This window comes from Galendromus occidentalis, unplaced genomic scaffold, assembly GCF_000255335.2.
Source record: "Galendromus occidentalis unplaced genomic scaffold, Mocc_1.1 scf7180000077481, whole genome shotgun sequence".
Taxonomy (NCBI): Eukaryota; Metazoa; Arthropoda; class Arachnida; order Mesostigmata; family Phytoseiidae; genus Galendromus; species Galendromus occidentalis.
The window spans coordinates 600,424-619,647 of NW_003805469.1; the positions used below are offsets into that span (position 1 = coordinate 600,424).

The following is a 19,224-nucleotide window of genomic DNA, read 5'->3' on the forward strand; positions in this document are numbered from 1 at the left end:
GTATTTCCCTTCGGAGAGACTTACGTCGCATATCAACAACATCGTTTGAGCGATTAGAGAACGAGATATCTTCTCATTACATAACGATTCGGAACAAAAATCTTCCGGTCATGGGGTATAACGAGTCGGGAGGAGGAAGTGTCCCCCTTCGACAAGGTACTCAAAGGTTCGTCCTAGTTTGCCGGTCTACTAAAAGGACTGAGAAACTCGTGCTCGTCGTGTTTGGCAGAACGTGTGTGAACGGTAACTTCGCAGAAGCCTCCCCTCGAGTTGAGGTTAGCTCTGCTGTACGTGACGAGTGACGAGAGTTCATGTCCCTTATGTACCCACCTCAGTCTTAGGTAATTGAAAGCTTGGTTTCATGGGAAATGTCCAACTATTATGTTTAAACTGCGCTCACTTTGAAAAATCACAACTCGGGTTACACTTCGGCTCCCCCTCAGCGCTTCCGTCATTGCAATGGATAAGGCGTCTACTCAGTCCTCACTGCGTTTGTTAAGCCTCCAACCTGTCTCGATCGATGGAAGCTTTCCTTCCGAAAGTGTGTCTTGGCGTCAATGCTTGCATGTTCTCTTGTTCGTATTGAGACGTTTCATAGTGCCACGGAATGCATGAGCGTCCTTGACTGTTCGTCAGTCTGTGCATGTATTCGTTTGTCTTCATCTCCTTCTGTTTGGAAACCGCCCTTCGAGGCCTTGGAATCACGAGATCGCATTTTTTTTCTGCTGATGAGACCTTTACGACTTCGGGATCGTCTCATCATTCCGAATCTCAGACTTTAGCTTAACGAATTCTTTGGCCACTTCGTCATTATTTCGTTGAGATAGTATGCGCAGTATTGTCCAGCCCGTCTCGTCCATGTGGATTCGGCGACCGAGAGGCAGCCAGCACGCACACGAACCTGAAACGAAGGCACTTGTCTTATTCTCCCCGCTCCGAACGATTCGATCGAGGACATTGAGAAGCTTTCACAGATCGCGTGTATTCAATCGGAAAGACTCTCAGAGCGGATAGCGAGTCCCACCTTGTTCGACTATGTCTTTGAGCTGCATGACGGCGACGCCGACGAGACGATCGTCTCTGGCGAAACAGTAATCCTTCACGCAAATATGCAGCTCGTACGAGGCTGGCTGTTCATCGTTGGCGATAATGAAGTGGAACGTCTCATTATACTTCGGTGACCACGCATTGTTTTTCGATTTGGTGGCGAATTTGCGCTTCTTATCGTGCAGACGAGGGCCGATCAGATTAACCTGAAACCGAAGACGACGTATTGAGTTCCGCGTCAATCGAGAGAAGCCCGGTTACTCCTCGAGCCAGCAGCCTGTCGAGCTTTCGAAGCATGACTTCGCGATCCGCGATTCGTACGCGGCTCTTTCCCATGGGACAGCGTGCGACTCAACGATGCCTCTCCCTCCGATTCACGTTTAGCGAAGCCCTCAGAGCGGGCTTCCAATATCCTCACGAGAGCGAAGAGTCATTGTCGGTACCACGGAGTAGCAATAAATTAAAGTTCTGTACTCACTTCAACAAATGGTCGGAACATCGATGTGTTCGGCCACTTCAGGTCGTTTGCAGCAACAACCTGTGGGGAGGAATCGAAGTTAGGAAGAGCACAGAGTCTTCGAATCGATCGAGTGGGAAGTCGTACAGCCTCGTATGTTTGTCAGATGCTGTCGCAAAGCGCAATCAGGTGCTGGGGCCCACTTCTAGTACTCACTTTAACGGTAATCTTGTGTTCGCCCGTCCCAGGGTGGGTGAACAGATCAACTTGTACCGACACCTTTTCGAGCGGGAGAGGGAGAAAGTTAGCACGAGATGTAATGCTAGTTTCTCAACATTTTGATATTCGTTCCAATCTGATTTTTGCTCCATAGTCTGCAATCGGATCATTGATAGAACCTTCCATCTAATTACTATCTAGATCATTAAGACTCACTTCTCCCACGGAACCTTCCTCCGTGCTTGGCTGGTCTTGTTTGAGCTGCGAGCCCACGAAGGTCTTGACTAGGGCATCTGTGGTCTGCGTGTACAACGACAACGCATAACGTAAAGATTGCAGCTCGGGAGACTTGTCCAAAAAGGTCTTTTTCAAACCGTTTCCCCCGGCATGGAAATACTGTTTTATTGTGTCCAGGGCAACATCCAGCACCGCGCATTGACGCGGCGTCAGATTCTTTTCCACTTCCATAACGCCGAGGTTCGGCAGTTTGTTGGAAGTGGATATCGAGTTCTTGAAGAGTCGTGACATGTCCTCGATTTTTGCAGCGTTCACGTTTGTCAGATTAGGAAGCACGCTCTTCTCCGAAATAGGCGGTAGCACCACGGTCTTCTCCATGGTGTGCACGACAATTTTCCACAGCTCCTTGAGCAGGCGCTTGAGAACGGTTCTTTCGCACAGCTGCGCAAACAGCGTCAGTTTCCCGTCCAAGATATCCATGAGCGGGTGAAGAACGTGGTCGGCCTCTGCCGCTACCTCGTTCCTCTGCTGCGCCGTTTGCGCCACGCTGCCTCCACCTGCAATTTACTCCGATAAGTGCATGGATACCTTCGCTTGTCAACACTTGGCGAGCCTACAGCTAAACTCGCGAGGCGTAACTGCCCGGAGCGAGGAGCCCATAGGGGGTCAGTTTTTGTTCAAAGCTCCGCATTTCCCTAGAAGGATAGGGAAGAGACGCAGCCGCGCATTCTGCGGTGGTTGGACAGAGCTTCCGTGAACTCGCAAAAGTAGGCTGCATTGAAAGTAGCCCCGAGCTGGCGAAACCCGCGCTGACATTACCATTGGCTACGACGCGCGTGAACTCGCAAACGAAGATCACATAAAGTCGCCGCGGGGATCGCGAGGAACGGATTCCCCCTTTGCGCGAAGTAGTCCTCACCTTTTATGGCGCACAGGAGTTGATTGAGTTCACTCATGGATTGTTTGATGGTATTCTCCAAGCTCGTCGCGAAGACGCAGCTCAGATCGTCAAGGACCCCATTGAGGCTTTGCTGGAGTTCTTTGAGAATGTTGGAAGCGTCGGATTCGAGTTTCTCGCCTCCCATGGATTCGAATAGTTTCTCCAGCTGAACTCGGAGCTGCTGGATGTTGTTCATCAGGATGCAGGCTGTCTTCTCCTGCGGACGGAGGGAAAAAACGAAATCCATTAACCTCTGCCGAGTAAATCAATTTCTCGCGAATCCGCCCTTTCGTCGCGTGCGACTCCGTCGCTGCCTCAGAGGGAATCTTCTCCGAGTTTTCACCCGAGTGACTTGGCTCACCTGAGAAACGTAGTTGGGGAAGTCTTTCTTGACGATGTCCGCATACGCAGTGAGTACTTTTACTATGGTTTTGGCAAAACGTTTCATGTATCTTTTCACGATTTCTGGATCGGGACATTCGAGCTTCGAGATGACGTCAAAACATTGAGTCAATTGCGTGAATACGTCCACGACGGAGTTCGAGAACATGGTGTGTTCTGAACTTTGCTGGAACTGTACGAGCAATTTTCTCTTAGGAAATATTCCTACTCAATAAATTCCTCAACGCGATAGCATGGCTGCCGCAAGGCATTAATGGGACAGGAATCTTACCCCGTCCTTTTTGTCCCTGAGGAAAGCACTGTGCAGATACTCTAGAGATACGTCATCATTTTCATTTAGCCACTGCATTACGAATGGCTCGAACCAAGACGGATATTCGGGAACGGAGTCCTGCATGTCAGAGTGAAATCATTAGATTCGAGCATGGGGAGGATGATAATGAGCAAAAGAATATTCAAGTCGCCCCGAGTGAATCCGATGAATAAACATCGGGAATAGGAAGCGTCGCTGCGGTCGCTTCCGCGTTGCTCGAGTGATGAACGCACCTTGTAGGGTACGATGTCGCTCACGTAGTTGTTGTAGAACCATTTAACCTTGAAGTGCAGGTTCATGTACGCCGACGATTTGCACAGACGATGTTGTTCGTGATCCTCGAGGGCGTCTTTCATATCTACAACGAACACGATAAATGATGAGCTAGTATCGGGCGGCTTCTCAGAGAGACATCTATTATTCATACGACATGGAGCCAGTACGGTTCCTGGCCAGAAGAGAGAACAACCCTCCTACGACCCTCCGAGGCATGTATCGTAATAAGACGTCGGACCGACAAAGATTATGACGTTCATAATATCTATAATTCAGCCCTTGGGGAACAAGGAGGTTCCCTTTATATCATGCCCCCTGTGCGAAACTTACCGATTGCAAACATGCTCCACATTATTGAAGCACTGAGTTGGCCGATATTGAGCTCTTGTGGGAACTGACTTAGAACCGGTGCATAACTGGTACGGTCTTCTTCAATTACAGAGACCTGCATGGGGGACAATGATCCGACTAAGCATAGGCCTGCGTACTCATTTCATTTCGATGCTAATTTTTCGAGAAGAAATCCCGAATAAAGATGCTGCTATTCACTCCAAATACACGATCGTTCAGCAGTATCAGGATTTCCGAGACTCGATTGCGTTCGGAACGTAAAAAGACGTCTGAAACTCACCTGCAGCGCAATGAGTTTGTGCCAAAAATCAAGATCCGTCAAACTCGGACCCTGTTCGTCTTTGTTTTTCTCTTCTCCAGGACCCACCTGTGGAGGGAAGTATATTGATCTCGAATCGAATTCGAATTGCGAATTCCGTCTCCTTCTCTGTTCCTTCTGCTCGGGCGAGGGGACTCGAGAGAATTTTTTCTTCCGCGAGACTCCGACTTACACACCCAGAGTCAAGAATGACCCTAGGAGAGCTCGGAGGGCGCGAAGAACTCGAAAATAATGGATAGACTGTCTAAAAGAACTCCTGCTCCCTCGACGCGGCAGCCTGCGACGACGTTTAGTAAATGACGAGTTTCCGCGGAGCGAGAAAATTAGGACGATTAAGACTCGAGAAAAAAACCCAGCCGTTCTTCCGGCCGGCTCGATCGCCGCTGTTCATTCCCTCTCATACATCATAGTTTCTCAGCTGACTTGCAGTAGAGTTTCAAGAGCTCCCTTGATTTCGAGGTTCCTTGAGCTCGCCTAAAACTGAGTGAAGCCGCCGACTTCCTCTCTGCTCATGCAGGTTTTCTATGGCGCTCTCTACCGTTATCGGAGCTCTACACCATAGTTCGCAGCGGCCACAGTCTTTCGACGCCCACCGATCGATAGAAGGTATCTGCTTGTATGATACACGTAAGGAGCAGTATGCTATGCCTACCTGGAATTCTCGGTTGTATAGGTCGTAGCAGTTGTCGAACAAAAATTGGTAAGTGGATCGGAGACACGCGGAGGCGCATTCTTTCACCACAGTGCTCGCCCTCGGCGGGCTTGAGAGCTCTTGGACCTGTTCGAGGGCAAGATCATTAGCTCGCAATCGACCTCTTTCGGGACACCGTTGAAATTGGGAGAAAAGCCCGGTCCATGCCATACATGAAGCAGATAATCCGCTCACCTTCATGCGGAAGAACGTGATTGATGTGAGCAGATCCACAGTTGACTTAAGGTCCTGCAGTTTTTCCGCGCTGGACGCAGGGAAGTTGTTTCTGTACATCGACAGATCAATTCGAAGTGAGTTGTGCAGATGGTCAAGCAGTTTGACGAATTTCTCTTTCTGTGGAGGAAGATTCAAAACGAGATGAATAACGGATAAGTATGTAGCTAAGGCTTTCGCTCGAGATTCGAATAATATTCAGGCGTTGCTTGAATAATTTGAGATTCTTGAAAACGATCCAGACACGGGATCGATGAGGTCCCGGTTTCCATATTACAAAATCCTCATTCGGTCGGATATGCGATCCGAGGAGCTCTTCGTTTTCATGGGGGAAGTGGCTGACTCGGTCACAGTTTTTGAGGTAAAAGATCACCATTGAACCGGCTTCGACTGACGCACACGTCAGTCGATGCACGTCTGCTAGGTGTACACGACGCTCCGTGCATCCCTATCAGCTAGACGGGGCAGTAGGGGGATACGCCCCGAGTCCTGGGCGCCTCGATCCGTGTGGTCGCTAGTTTCGATTTTTTTTTGTTCGAGTCACGAAGATTCTCCCATGACGTCTTCCGGCAAGGGTTCCGATTTCTGGAAACGACGCTCGAGAAAAAAACTCCGACGAGCTGATTCACAATTCGCGACGTTCCAGAGGAAAGCTCCAGAGTCGGCAAGCCATTTCCGGGATCAGGCATCTCAGATCCGCAACGGTCCCGTTTCTAGACGCCCGAGCCGAGACTGTCGAGGAGATAACCGTGACGGAAATCCCGGAAACAAATTAACCGTATGAATACCAAACGGGTATTCTCTTCAACGGGTGTAGCTTGCTCTCTTGCTATCGAGTTATCTCCGCCCGGCTCGAAGCGGCAGGCAGCCCGCCCTTTCAGACGTCTTCCCGGGTGCTCTGATCGGATCTTTGATAAACACCAAGTTCCCGGCGGGCTTATCCTGGGCGATATTGCGACCGGCTCAGTCCCGGGACTCAGAACCCCACACATAACTCCAAGCAGCAGGAGCATCTTCGGAGCTCCAGAGAGCCCCCTCACCTCGAGAAAAACTCACCGACTCATCTTCGCGATTTCCATAACCGTATTTTCCCCATGGTCCCTTAATCCTTTCCCCAACAGCCGATACCGAGGAAGAACTAGCGGGTCTGGGATCGGAGCTGCGAGCAGAACTGGCGCGGATCGTTGGACCCCGAGTGGTATGTTTGTCTCGATGAGATCAATGAAGTGCTTTCGAAAAGCTGAGTTTTCGCTGTACTGGCGAACGTGCTCCGTTGCACAGGCGATAGGATACGCTCGGCGCGTGTCTCCCAAAGGAAGTCAAGTCAAGAATCGTCCGGACGGAAGACGCAACAGCCCAGCTACTCAAAAACGATGAGCTCAAGCCTAATAAATTTTATGGACCGACCGACCAGCCGCCCGTCCGCCCGACCAAGCAACCACTCGCTGCTCATCCGCCCAGGCCCCCGTGGTCAACGGAGCAAGACATCATCATGCCAATGGATTCCAAGGCGGTCGAACGTCCGCAAGTTATAGGTTGTTTTTGGCAAAACAAGCAATAAGTGGAACCTGGAACCGTCGCGTAATGCCTCTGTTGACGTTGGCGTCGTTGTTTTCGAAGTCGCCGACGTCGCGGTCGTAGTCACCGCTGCCATGATCATCATCAGAGGTATCAGAGTTACTTACTCGAGTGGATCCGCTTTGCCGAGTTGGGCGGGCGGAGGATCAGAACGAGAGATAGTGGACCCTAAATAAAGGCCAGTTCTGAACGACTGAACGAGCGAGACCGGCTCATCGCGGTCGTAATGTTGTGGTGGAGCGGCTCTACATGCGGCAGCCGCCCGAGCTCACCTAGGAAATCAACCATCCAGGCCGGTATCGAGTCGTCAACTTGTGCTCCGCCATGGCCACCCTCACGAGCCAACTACAAAGAGCACGCTCGAGGGCTTCCCGATGACCTCGGGCACACAGGATCGACCAAAGGATTTTTTTGCGCTGTCATCAGAACCGGCACAGATTGAACTAAAACGCCAGGCTCTCCGCCGCCGCTTCCGTTTTTGCTGCTCTTCGACGTTCAAGCAGCTCGACTGTTTGGTCTCGGAGAAGGACGTAAGTGTCCGTCCGTCCGTCCGTCCGTCCGTCCGTCCGTCCGTCCGTTGGTTGGTTTGTCCGTACGTACGTCCGTCTGTCTGTCTGCCCGCCCGTACGTCCGCCTGTCCGTTTGATGCGGACCAAGTTCTACAGTCGGAAGCTCTCGGTCGATGGATCGGGACCGACGGATTCATCAATTTCACCGGATCAGGCATCTACTTACACCAAAGTTGGACGCGGCAAACCGGTCGCTGGCAGATACCGCGGATGAAGCCGCAGTATGAGCGTAGTAAGCATTGATGTTGGCGAGGAGGGTGCTCATCACTGCAGGCACGCCCTGGCACATGTACTTGGTCGACAGGCAGTGAAAATGACTGTAATGCAAATAAAGTATCGATCGGTCAGACTGTCCCGCTCCGAGCGATGGAAACTCGTCCGAACGCTGCGAAACATTCATCGCAAGCGCCCTGTCCTCAAGGAGGTCGTTGCCGCCGCTGCTGCAGCTGAGAAAGTTCTGGCCAGCGGACGAGAGAATCCGGAAGCACCGATTGGGGAAAAACAGCGGAAACTCACGTCATCGCTTGATAGATCGACTCAATGCCATATCTCATGGCGAATTCATCGACGATTTCTTCGGCGTTTTCTTCGAAGTAGATCTTCCAGCCTTCGTCTCCTCGGGCGTCTGGTAGCTTTACCGCTCCAGAGTTTTGTTCACAGAGGTAATGGAACAAGTTCTGCAAAGGAATCGAATCGTCATCAACCCATGTAGCGTGGCCGAAGTCCCGCTAATTCTCCTTGAGCTTCTGAGAACAATCTCAGCGAGAAACCAAACGAGAAGGAAACTCGGTTCCGAGAAATCGGTGTGAAATCCTCGAACTCGATCAGTGTCGAGCGTTCCTTTGATCCTCGCGGTGGGGCGAGAGGCCGAAAAGCAAAATACTTTACCTCATGAAGGCACGTGTACTGGACGTGGTACGGGGCTACTTTTTCTTCTCCCTTGATTTCAACGCTGATGTGGAGTCGGATTGCGCCCGAAACGGCGCTTTTGTCCGTGCGTTTCTCCAAATTGTACCTTTAGACAAGATTTATGACATACATGAGAAAGTGAGCGCGAGTGCCCGAGTCAGAAAATAGGTCACGCGAGCGAAGGAAAGGCCGCCCGTGTACGATGCTGACTTTACGACAGTTTAAATATTGAACGAAGCTTATAAAGTTTTTCGATTCCGATCGTGGTGCGTTCGGCCGAATGAGGAAACAATCCGAGAGTGCGACTGAGAGATCAACATGGGAGAACGATTCTCGAATCGGGGAGAATTGAAAAGAATAATTGCACAAAAAGATTCGTCGGCCGCGCGGACCCAGTCCCTCAGATAATGCGATTACGCTCCCTCTCCCCGTCGTTAGTTCGACGCGCTGCATGTCAAGATCAACTCTGGATGGGGAAATACTCACCACACGTCCATTTCACCCGAGAGAGTTCTCACTTCGATTATGGTCTGACCAAGAAAATCGTCCGATTCCCGAGTCAGCTTTTGCCGTAGCTTTGACTTTAAGTCGTTGTCTTCGTCCCAAACTCGCACCTGCACGTCAAGCCGCGAATCCATTAGTTGTTAGTCCTCTGTCGCCCGCTTGCCTAATTTATTCTGCGCGTTTCCCTTAATCCCTCCTGTTCTCCATCTTTCCGAGCACAACTCCAAAATTTCTCTCGGGCCTCGCAGACTGCGAAATCAGGAAATTGTTCGGAAGCCGCCGCCCGATGACGGGACGTTCCTATCCGAAATCTTGATTTTTTTTCCCCGAATTCGAGCTTCTCTCTTCCACCCGAACGGTAGAGTCTTTGAATTGGGTCCGCACTTCTCATTCAGCCCGCCTCAGGGTCGGCAGTTTAGTTTCACGGGGTTCCACGTAGATCGTTAGAGCTCCGCGGAATCGCTTCCAGTAGCGGTCATAATCGGACTCGGATCTCGTGATGCAGTTGAGTTGTAACCGTGAGCCGCAAGATCAGAGTGAGCTGCCCCGCGATCGAAAGCTTGAGATCATGCTCAGAATGCCTCCGACGCCATTGATCGGCCGTCAGGATTCGTACCTTGATGCGATCGGAAGAGTTGTGGCACTCAAAATAGAATTTTTCATTCCACTCCGGATTCAAATCCCTGGCCATAGTGCGTGTACGCTTTTTTGTCTTCCCAACCTGAAGTGAGTATTATGAGAGAAAAGGACTTAGAAATATGAAACCCAGAGGTTTTCGGAAACAGTCGTCTGATACGGCAAGCATCCAATCGTGACTCACCTGGACTGTCACGTAGGGGTCACTTGTGCCACTTTTATCTTTGGCAATCAGACCCTGCGCACATATAACTGAAAATTCGAGATCACTTGATGAGAACTGCGGCAGCTGCGACGCGACACCATAATCTTCGTGAACGAGCTGCCGCTGTTCAACCGAGCATGCAAACTCACAAAAGCCTCGTCAACATGCAGCGAGACGGGCATGGGGCGTGCAGACGAAAAGCGAGCGTTGGGGCAACACCCACAATAACGATTACCGTGCAGTCGAGACTACGATATGTCCAACGAATAGGGGGGGGGGGGGGCGTGGAGGAGTAGGGGAAGATTGACGTCGCACTCTTTCTGTGATACTTATCGTGGGATTCCAGCTCTTCGATAAGACGACACGTAACGATCTCGTCTGAAGTCCTCCTGACTCCCAAACTCTCATGAAAAACCGTATGGCCGAGCCGGCTCGGGCAATAGGCGGCGCTCGCGATACAAGGATAAGGAACGAGAATTTTGAAGGAATGAGTGCTTGACCGCGAGGGCGTTCCGAAGAATCCGCATTTTACGGGAGATTGCGAAGGCAGCGATCGAGGCGATCAGAATTCAACAATTCGTTACAAAGCCCAACTGATGCGACCTATAAATAGAATACGGTACAGCGAGGAGAATCCGGAAGCTCCCGAGAATGGGTGCTCAGGAAAATATTCATGAGATACAGTTCGAGCACAATTTGCGCGAATCAACGGGACGCGGATCGACGGACACAGCAAATTGAAGGGCTTTCGACCCGGAGCGCCACACGAGCGGAAGAGTCCGAACAGGCCGTGTCGGTGCACGTTCGGCAAGAAGCGTACGAATCGTCAACAGGCATTTCGGACCGACAGATTCGGGCCAGTGGCGGAGCCGTCGTCTACGTCTAGTGCGAGACATCAATATCGTGTAAGCAATCGATGAGACCAAACGAGAAATGTGTGGGAATGATTCCGGGCGAGGTCTGGAAGGTATTTTCACTGCTTCTGCTGCGTCCTCAGCTGGTCGTAGACATTGGATACGAGGGAGAAATTGAGCAGGATGGAAAAAAGGCAACGACATCCGTCGCTATTTCTTTCTGAGTGACTGCTCGCTGATAGAGTGGATGTCTTTCCCGTCTTGGTCGGGAATTATGCGCAAGGAATCCTGCGCATCGGACCAACCGGACGACGACACCAGCAGCAGCAGAGAAACGGTAAGAAGCAGAACGGGCTCGACGGAAAGTCATCAGGAAGAATCACCGGTTGGGTGACGCGGTTTGTGATTCCCGAGAGGAGGGAAAACAGACTCTTGTTTTCGTCATCATTTGCTCTACGCTCTCTTGTCTAGCAGCGACTAAATCCAATGCACCGTGACTGCCCGTAGTGGGTGGTTTCTGCTCGGCTAAGATTTTGTGAAAAACTTGCTCTCGCGACTCCTGCGAGCTTTCGATCTTTTTCGAGAGTGCTCATCCCCGTGGTCGACAACGGGAAGCGCTCGGGGTACATCACCCCGATCCTCGACTTGCCATGCTGCTGCATTGGCTAAGTGTCTCATAGGAATGCCGTGTTCTCTGCTGGACAGCACCGACGCGGAGAACAAAGCAGGCTTCGCGGAGCCAATTAGATGCTTCTGTCCGAGACACAAGACAAGCGAGAATCGGGAGCGGCTAAGGTTGGCCCCGGAGCGTCAGCCGTTTCGGTCTGCCTTCACGTTGATCGGGTGGGTGTCCGACGGAATAGGCGGCGGCGGCGGGCGAGTTAGGGGCGCCAGGCAGCGCTTGTTAGCGATTCTCGACTGATCGGCCTCCCAGGAGCTAAGAAACTTAGTATTACATGCTCCCGCTTGTTAGGAATACAGTCGCCGTTCTCGCCGTCGACACCGCCGCCACCGTTGCACCCTCCGCGGAAGACGAGGCTGACTCGTGTTGCTCTCGGTCGGCAGGCGGAGCCGTCTAACAGCGAAGAAGAATTTCACAAAGAAAAACTGCTTTCCGTTCAGTTCTGATCCCAAAAATCGGACCGCATCGAATGATCCGGACTCGCTACGATGCTCTACAGTAATGTGCACGGAGAAGAACTCTCCCTAAGGAGAGAAAGAGATAGTGCGCAGCGAAAACCGGCCGATTGGCGCTCTATAGTCAAGCCAGCTCGCTTGTCAGTTTGCTAGCTTGCTTGAGAAGGAAACAAGAGAGACGGTGGTGGTGGTAGCAGTAGCAGCAGCAGCGTAGCGTAAAGACTGCTACGATGAACGGTGCGTCGCTAGTGTACCTGTTATTGCAATTTTGCAGGCCCAGTTGGAGGTTCCCTCGAATATGGACTCCTCGGCCTGCTGCAGGGCCTCAATATGTGTGTCGGGGTCCACCGTGAAGGTTAGCCTGTACGAAAAAAGGGGTACATCGAAGGGTTCAGGGTGGGTGCAAACACTCGAACATACACAATCCATACATAACAACATCTAAAGCGACAGTCAGAAGGGCAGATCGGCTCGACGCGACGGATCGCCTCCGTCTCGAGTGATGTGAGGTGAAGTGGAACCCGGTCGGGAACGCTTGAAATTCGGGACTGGGGGCTATGGGGCGATACGGGGACCGGGAGGGTTCGGTATGATGTCGAAGATGATGCGGCCCTGAGAGACGCATTTGGGATATCCGATCGCGGTTGTGTTTCACAATTTGGTGACGAATGCTTGCAGGACACCTTCATGCTTCGTATCCACAACGACATCGTGCGCACACCGGCATGACAGCCCAATAGTCCTGATCGGTCGTTCGCTCTTTCGATCGTCCGCTCGGTCAGGATCGAACCGCGCGACGATTATCCCTTACCGGTGATTGCGATCTTCGCAGACCACTTGCTCGTGCCGTCGAGAACAGACTGCCTAACAGCCTTCAGGTGTCCAGCATGACTTTTGATATCCACGCTGAAAACGCACCTACACGCCGCGAGGTATCGCTCTCCCGGTTAGTGTCCGCTCAGATGAACTCTCCCATCCACACAAATTATCCATCCATCTATCTATCTTTCATCCGTCTATCTATCGGAATAAATTCTTCCGGGCTAATAAAAAATTTTGCTTCCCTAGGAAAAATCATAAAATTTCCAGTGAAAATTGTACTTCAGGAAAACAACTAGTTATTGGCATGGAACTCGATCGAGAGTATTGATGAGCAAAATAGGAAATCGAAGCGTACCTGATCAGCTCAAATATCTCGGGCTTGTCGCGTTCGCGAATTTTCATGCGTTCTTTCATCGCCGTGATTATTGAATTAGCCTTGTCTTCGGCTCCGTGCTTTGAGGATTTTTCAGCTGCCCGTTGGAGACAATCGGCGTTAAGCAGATCTTTACATTTCTCGTGACATTTTACACCGCATTCTGGAATCGGAGAATATGTACGTCAGCCGGGCTTCTCTGGAAGTCGTTCCCCTGCAGTCATCATTAACTGTCCCTTTTTCGACGAGAGCTCTTCTTCCCCGAACTGGTGCATCGAGAGCGAATCGACCGTACGCTGGCAAGAGATTCTCTGTCGCAATCGATTCTTCTTTCGATTAGCGAACATAATAGGAGCAAGTCAGAGAATCGATCAGATGCGCTTTTTTAGTGAGTATCGACGAGCGTAGATCGAAAGCATTAGCTCAAAAAATTGTATACCAACCTGTGCATCGAAGTCCTTGGTTCGTGATCCCCCATAACAGTCCTTCGCATTCATAGCAATAAGTGGGAGACGTTGCGGTCCACGATTGGAAGTTGTGGGGAGTGGTGCTATAATTAGGGAATAGATTAGCACCATTAGGTTGTTCATTGGTGTTCAAAAAAATCGACGCCGTGTTCCCCAAGCTGCTTTGCGGCAGCAGCATTTGTGGCCCAGCCATCGAGGCGTTCCCGATTCCCAGCCCCCGATTATTGTGGGGGATCGATATTCTGGAGCCCCATTCCTCGTTCCCACTCTTGCTTATCATCTCTCCAAGCTCAGTGTGGAAAGGTCCGAAAGAGATACTGACCTACTGATCGGATATATGAGTGCCTGAAGAGATTTCTTGTAGACGTGCATCTTGAGTTCTTCATCATTCAAGGACGGCCTGGTCACGGCCGGTGTGAGACCGGCTCGTTTCGTAGCTGCCATCGTCTGTGTTGGCGATTGAGCGGGCAGATGGACGGGGGTTAGAAAAGCCAATATCGAGAGGGGAACAAGTCGCGATTTAGCTCACCATAGCGTTTAAGCAACGAAACAAACTGCGTCCAATCGATGCCTCGTCAGCCTCGTGACCGCTGCACGTGATCACATTGACGGCAACCGAGCAAAAACAGAAACTTGGGGGAAGCTCCGTGGAAAAGTTCTGATCGGGTCTAATTGATCCGGTTCATCTCATTGAATCTTTCTCGCCGGAAGGAGAACGAAGCTTCAGATCACAACTTTTCAGCATCGGCTTCCCCCTCGCGACTACCTCTCGCAGCGGAATCTAAAGTGGGCATTCGAAGCTTTCCGGCTCAGACATACGAAACTACATCCCCAAAAGCAACAACGACAACACGATGAAACTTGCTCTACGACTTCCGGTGTCTGTTGTTGCTGATGGTTCCAACCCCCGAGCAAAGCCAAAACGGTTCACGGATTCGCAGCTTCAACTATAATAATTCTATTCCAGCGGATGTCTACGCTAGGGGAAGCGGAGACTCGAAAACCGGATTTCTATACGAATGTCATTCCTCCGAAGGCCACTCAGCTGCCCCGCATGCAAGCTCCCCCCGGCCCCTTCAGTTGCAAACATTCTTCCCAAGCTCAGTGTATAGAGTTTCGGTAGCGTGGGCGCGTTTCGATTTTCACCGGTCCCGCTCTGCCTCGCTTGATCTCATGAGAGTTCATCGTCGATAAGGCGGTGAGCAGAAGGCTGCGGGAGTAAGACAGAGAGCACTCCATAGTTGCTCGATCGCAACAACGGAATTGAAAAACGCGGCCCAACCTCCTTGAATACCACTCTCAGATACAGCCCTGCGGAATTCCATGACCGGCGCCTTCCAGACGGATCGACCGAGAGCTCTCCGCATCGATCCTGGAATGGTCGATTCACAATGGCTGTTTCCCGCTCATCTCTGTCGTCGACACGCATGCGAAAGCCTTCGGCACTGCCAAATCGATGCGACCTCGAGAGCCATTCGCCGTCTTCGGCGGAACTCGGAGTCGTCCTTTATACCTGTCAGGATTTGACAAATCTAACAAAGGACTCGGCTGCTAATCGACGCTAGAATTGTTTGCTACAGAGCTCCGTGACGGCTCCCTCAGCATCGTCCGATATGAGAGAGATTCGCAGAATAAATCCGGACAGCACGATGCGGGAGCATCGACTCCAGGAGAAATCACAGCAGAAGCTTCTCCCATTGAACGGAATGCGGATAGAGCCGAAGTCGGATGCCTACTGCTGTAGAGGGAGTCAATGACGTAATCGGGCGGAAATCCATGAGGTCCATTTGGGTCCGACGCACTCAACTCGTCGCTCAGAGAGGCAATGCGGCGCGAGAATCACGCAAGTGGGGGGCGAACGACAACGAAGAGCGACCGCACGGCGCGGCGGGAGGACGGACGACAAGGAGATGAGAGACAGGAGGCGGAGAGCGAGGCGGACAAACAGCTTATTATGGTCGGCCTCAGATTTCGGATCATTTAAGACTGGCGAGAGCCTCTGCGACCTACGACGGATCCCACGCCGAGGACTCTGGGTCATGGAGGGATTTCGGCAAACCCGTTGACTTGGATAATCCGCAGGGAAGCGGCCTCCTCACCGATACTGGCGCATGGCTCTTGTCCTCCGGAGTGGGAACTTTTTTTTTCTGAAGTACCGATCATGAACGAGATTGCTGCTTGATAGATTTGAGAAGACAGGCAGAGTGGCGTTCGGGGTGCTTTGGGCATCTATCTAGTTCCATTCTAGCATCGAATAGGCTGTCAGAACCTCTACACTGATTTTCCATTGGAAGCTTCAGAATCTAAAGTAGGATGACAAATCAGCTCGGGAGGCAGGAAAGCGGCTGAATTGACAGTGAAATAGCGAGGTAGGTGGGAAAGCGGCCTGTAGCCGGTACGCGTGGAGCTAATTACTTAGTTGACTAGATGGACACAGTTTGGTCGAGGGGAAGCAGACAGAAATGGATGGAAATTAGATGGTGTCGAGCGATAGAGCGCGAGAGACTGGATCAGATACATCACCGGGGAGTAGGAAGAAACATGGACGGCTAGATAAATTAGGCTACAGCTAGATATATTAGGCGCAAGCTTTAGGGCAGATTTAGTCGAAAAAAGCGTTCCTGGCGGTTGCGTCATTCATTCCGTCTGAGCATGAACTCGCAGCGGTGATCAACCAAATTTTAGAGAGAGCGTAGGTAATCGTGGCAGTATATACCTTGAGCACCTGAGACCCATCGAAGTTGTTGAAGAGGCGGAAAGAAAATCGAATGTGTGTTAAGATAGTTACTTCTCTCGGAAGATGTTCGGAACAACTCCCAGATATCGGAACGCCTAGGTAAACACAGTCCACACATCCATGATCCGATGTCGTCGTAGGAACGACAAAGAGATTTGTCGAGAACACGGTCGGTCGAGCGAGGATTTTTCCCTGCACCACGCACCGCATCGTCACGCGCTGACCACTCTCTCGAAGGAAGGGTGAAGGCTCTTCATCAAGTATTTTTTCCAAGAATTTCGACGAGCCCATCGACTGATCGTTTGTCACTTTCGATAATCGTCGATCAGAACAGGAGAACATCAATCAGAGGATCAGTCGAGCGAACCGAGAGGACAGACCTCGCGATGATTACACGATACTCTATTCGGGGAGGGCGCCTAGTTCACAGTGGATATGGATGTTTTGGAGTTCTTACGGACGACCCACGTATGTGGGTTCCGACTTGGGAATGTGGTCATCCGTATGCGAAAAATTAGCTTTCGATACTTACGAGTTCGCTGACGAGAGGAATGGACTTTCTTCTGGGCCGGATGTCGGGCATGGAGTCAATGTTGGAGTAGAAGGTGTTGTTATCTCCTGAAGAGCCGCCGGCGCCTCCTGAAGGACCCCCGCCGCGGGGCCATCCTCCTTTGGTGCCGCCATCTCGACTCCCGCCCGCAGATCCCTGGATAAATCGGAAACGCAATTAGAATAAGAAGGCTTTCGCGATCGCTAACACGACGACGTCGATACGTTCGGCCGAACGATTCTCCGAGTGGTCCTCGAAGCACATTACGCCCGCTCGTTTTCCTTCGCGGTCGTTCGCTCATTTTCCGAGCAGGAAAGTCATCGTTGGACGAAACTTGGAGCCGAGAGTGTTTCATTACATCTTGGAACCGCTCCGCTCGGCCGCCTCGAGCCTTATTGTAAACCTATCGCCATACAGATACAATCGCCATGAGAAATATATTCTTCGAGAACCGCTGGATTTTATTGATGTGTGTGTGTGTGCTCTCTCGCGTCTGACGGAAGATTAAATCCCCCGTTCAATCTGTTGACGTTATACGGCGACTTGTTCGGCGCTTGAGCGGAACGATTGCCCTTCCCCGCGCGCCCTTCGAGACTCCTTTCAAGTATGAAATATCTATTTTCATCGCCGCTTGATTCGTACCCGAGTCGACCGCGGCGGAAGTTTCGTGCTTCGGCTTGCGGCTAGACCCTAAGTTTCGGATGAAGTTTGAAAGTGCGTTCAAAGTTTTCAGATCATGATTAGCACACGTCGGAGGTACATTAATGACAATATTCGCCGACAGATAGTCAACTATGGACGCCGACTCTCAGGAACATCCATCCCGCCGGGCTGACCGAACTCGTTCCGCGCCACCAATAAAATGTTGTCTTATGGTCCATTTGTCTCAATAAAAGCGAATTGGATTCCCTCGTCTCTCTATTCCCCGGCAGTACCACCGTCCATGCGACCAAGATTTGAATTAGAGCTTCCAACAAAAGTCAAACTTTTTCCACCATTCTTCCGTCTCGGGAACCACGATCCGGGCATGAGCCGTGCCTGCGCGAGCAGCGGACGGAACTCAATTTGTCTGCGTCAAAAGACGGCTTCCATTTAGACAGCGGCAGATTCCGGTACGAAACTCTGCAGTGTCATATGCCCCCTCGCACGTAACTTTCTGTGTCGACATGTTGTGCAGTGCTCGTCTCCGAGAGAGTTTCTGATTTTATTCAACGATCTCGGAACCTGTTGTGACGCGATTGCTGCCTCACGACAGAACTCGTGTGATCTCGGCCATTGGAGAGTGACTTGCGACACTTTCCATTGCGACGGAATCCCCCTCAGAGCCGAACATCGAAGTGGCTGGGTTTATGACGCTTAGCGGACTCCTGTCGAACGGAACACGCGGATGAGGGGTTCCGTCGACTTTGTCCGTCTAATTAGCGCTCGGCTCTCGGATTTTCGATGCACCTAGAAACCAGATGTCTATCGGCAAGGATCGACGAGGAGACTAACATGTGCAAGTCGAAAAATGAATGTAGGATGCCCGTGTTCTGCTTTTGCCAGGTTTTCGCCTTTGCTGAGCATCCGTTTTTTTTCCCGCAGCGTATACATACAGCTCCCGATATCGGTGAGGAAAACACATATTATGTATGTCGCGATATTTGCGAGTCGTCTGACAGCAGAAACGATTCCAGATGTTCTACGTCGCCGACCGACTCGTGGAGGTGGCGGGAACGAACCTTCCGGGGATGGGGAGAGGGGGCAAGAGAGAGTGCAGGAGAGGAAGCATGATTGAGGAAGCGATGAGAGAGAGGGAGGACGAACGAGTAACGTTGAGCCAGGAGCAGGACTTCCTTGCTCAATCAAGCTGTCCAGCTGAGATATGAGATTACATCGCCCTATGCTGTCTGATGAGCCTGCTTGGCGTAATTGTATGAGAGGATCCTTGAGCAAGAAAAGAATCCCGACTGGGTCCTTAGTCACACCCTTTCTCTGAGCGGCCCGGCAAGCCAGTCAGCGGAGCAGTCGGTCCGCCCGACCGTGCCCGCAGCAGCTGAGCTCCCAGCGGCTTGTCGTTACCCTTAAGCTTGACCGCGTTACGCTTCAGAATGACCGCCCTCGGTTGTCGCCACGGTGGCCACGACCCTTAGAACCATGCACCGTCTAAGAAGCGAAGATGACTCCTCAGCGACACTAGAGTCGTCCGAGCGCGAATTCGAAAATGGGACAGAGTTATGCTCGCGATCTTCCCGCCTGTGGCTTTCGCAATGCACCGCTCGACGGTCCGCTCGACCCGACGAAGAGGAGGGAGTAATCGCTGTTTTTCCCCTCAGCTCTCTCTCACACGCTCAATGACGTCGTCATCGTCGTCGTCGTACGTACCACGTCGTGGTACTGACGTCGAGGCTACTGAGC

General features: G+C 51.5%; 1 protein-coding gene across 1 annotated transcript; it reads right to left on the minus strand.

Moving 5' to 3' along the window:
• Nucleotides 1-737: 737 nt before the first annotated feature.
• LOC100904478 (protein unc13 homolog) lies at nt 738-16,887 on the minus strand. Its single transcript, XM_018640326.1, has 25 exons — nt 16,810-16,887; nt 16,257-16,265; nt 13,863-13,987; nt 13,517-13,623; nt 13,056-13,236; nt 12,690-12,796; nt 9,867-9,934; nt 9,663-9,767; nt 9,029-9,156; nt 8,522-8,648; nt 8,150-8,310; nt 7,800-7,950; nt 5,448-5,606; nt 5,214-5,339; nt 4,523-4,609; nt 4,222-4,336; nt 3,849-3,973; nt 3,574-3,693; nt 3,262-3,474; nt 2,880-3,117; nt 1,940-2,517; nt 1,721-1,783; nt 1,526-1,585; nt 1,025-1,253; nt 738-901 (listed from the first exon to the last, which is right to left on the minus strand). The coding sequence occupies exons 1-25, from the start codon at nt 16,858-16,860 to the stop codon at nt 738-740; spliced, it is 3,597 nt and encodes a 1,198-aa protein (XP_018495842.1). The 5' UTR covers nt 16,861-16,887.
• Between the last annotated feature and the right edge of the window lie 2,337 nt (nt 16,888-19,224).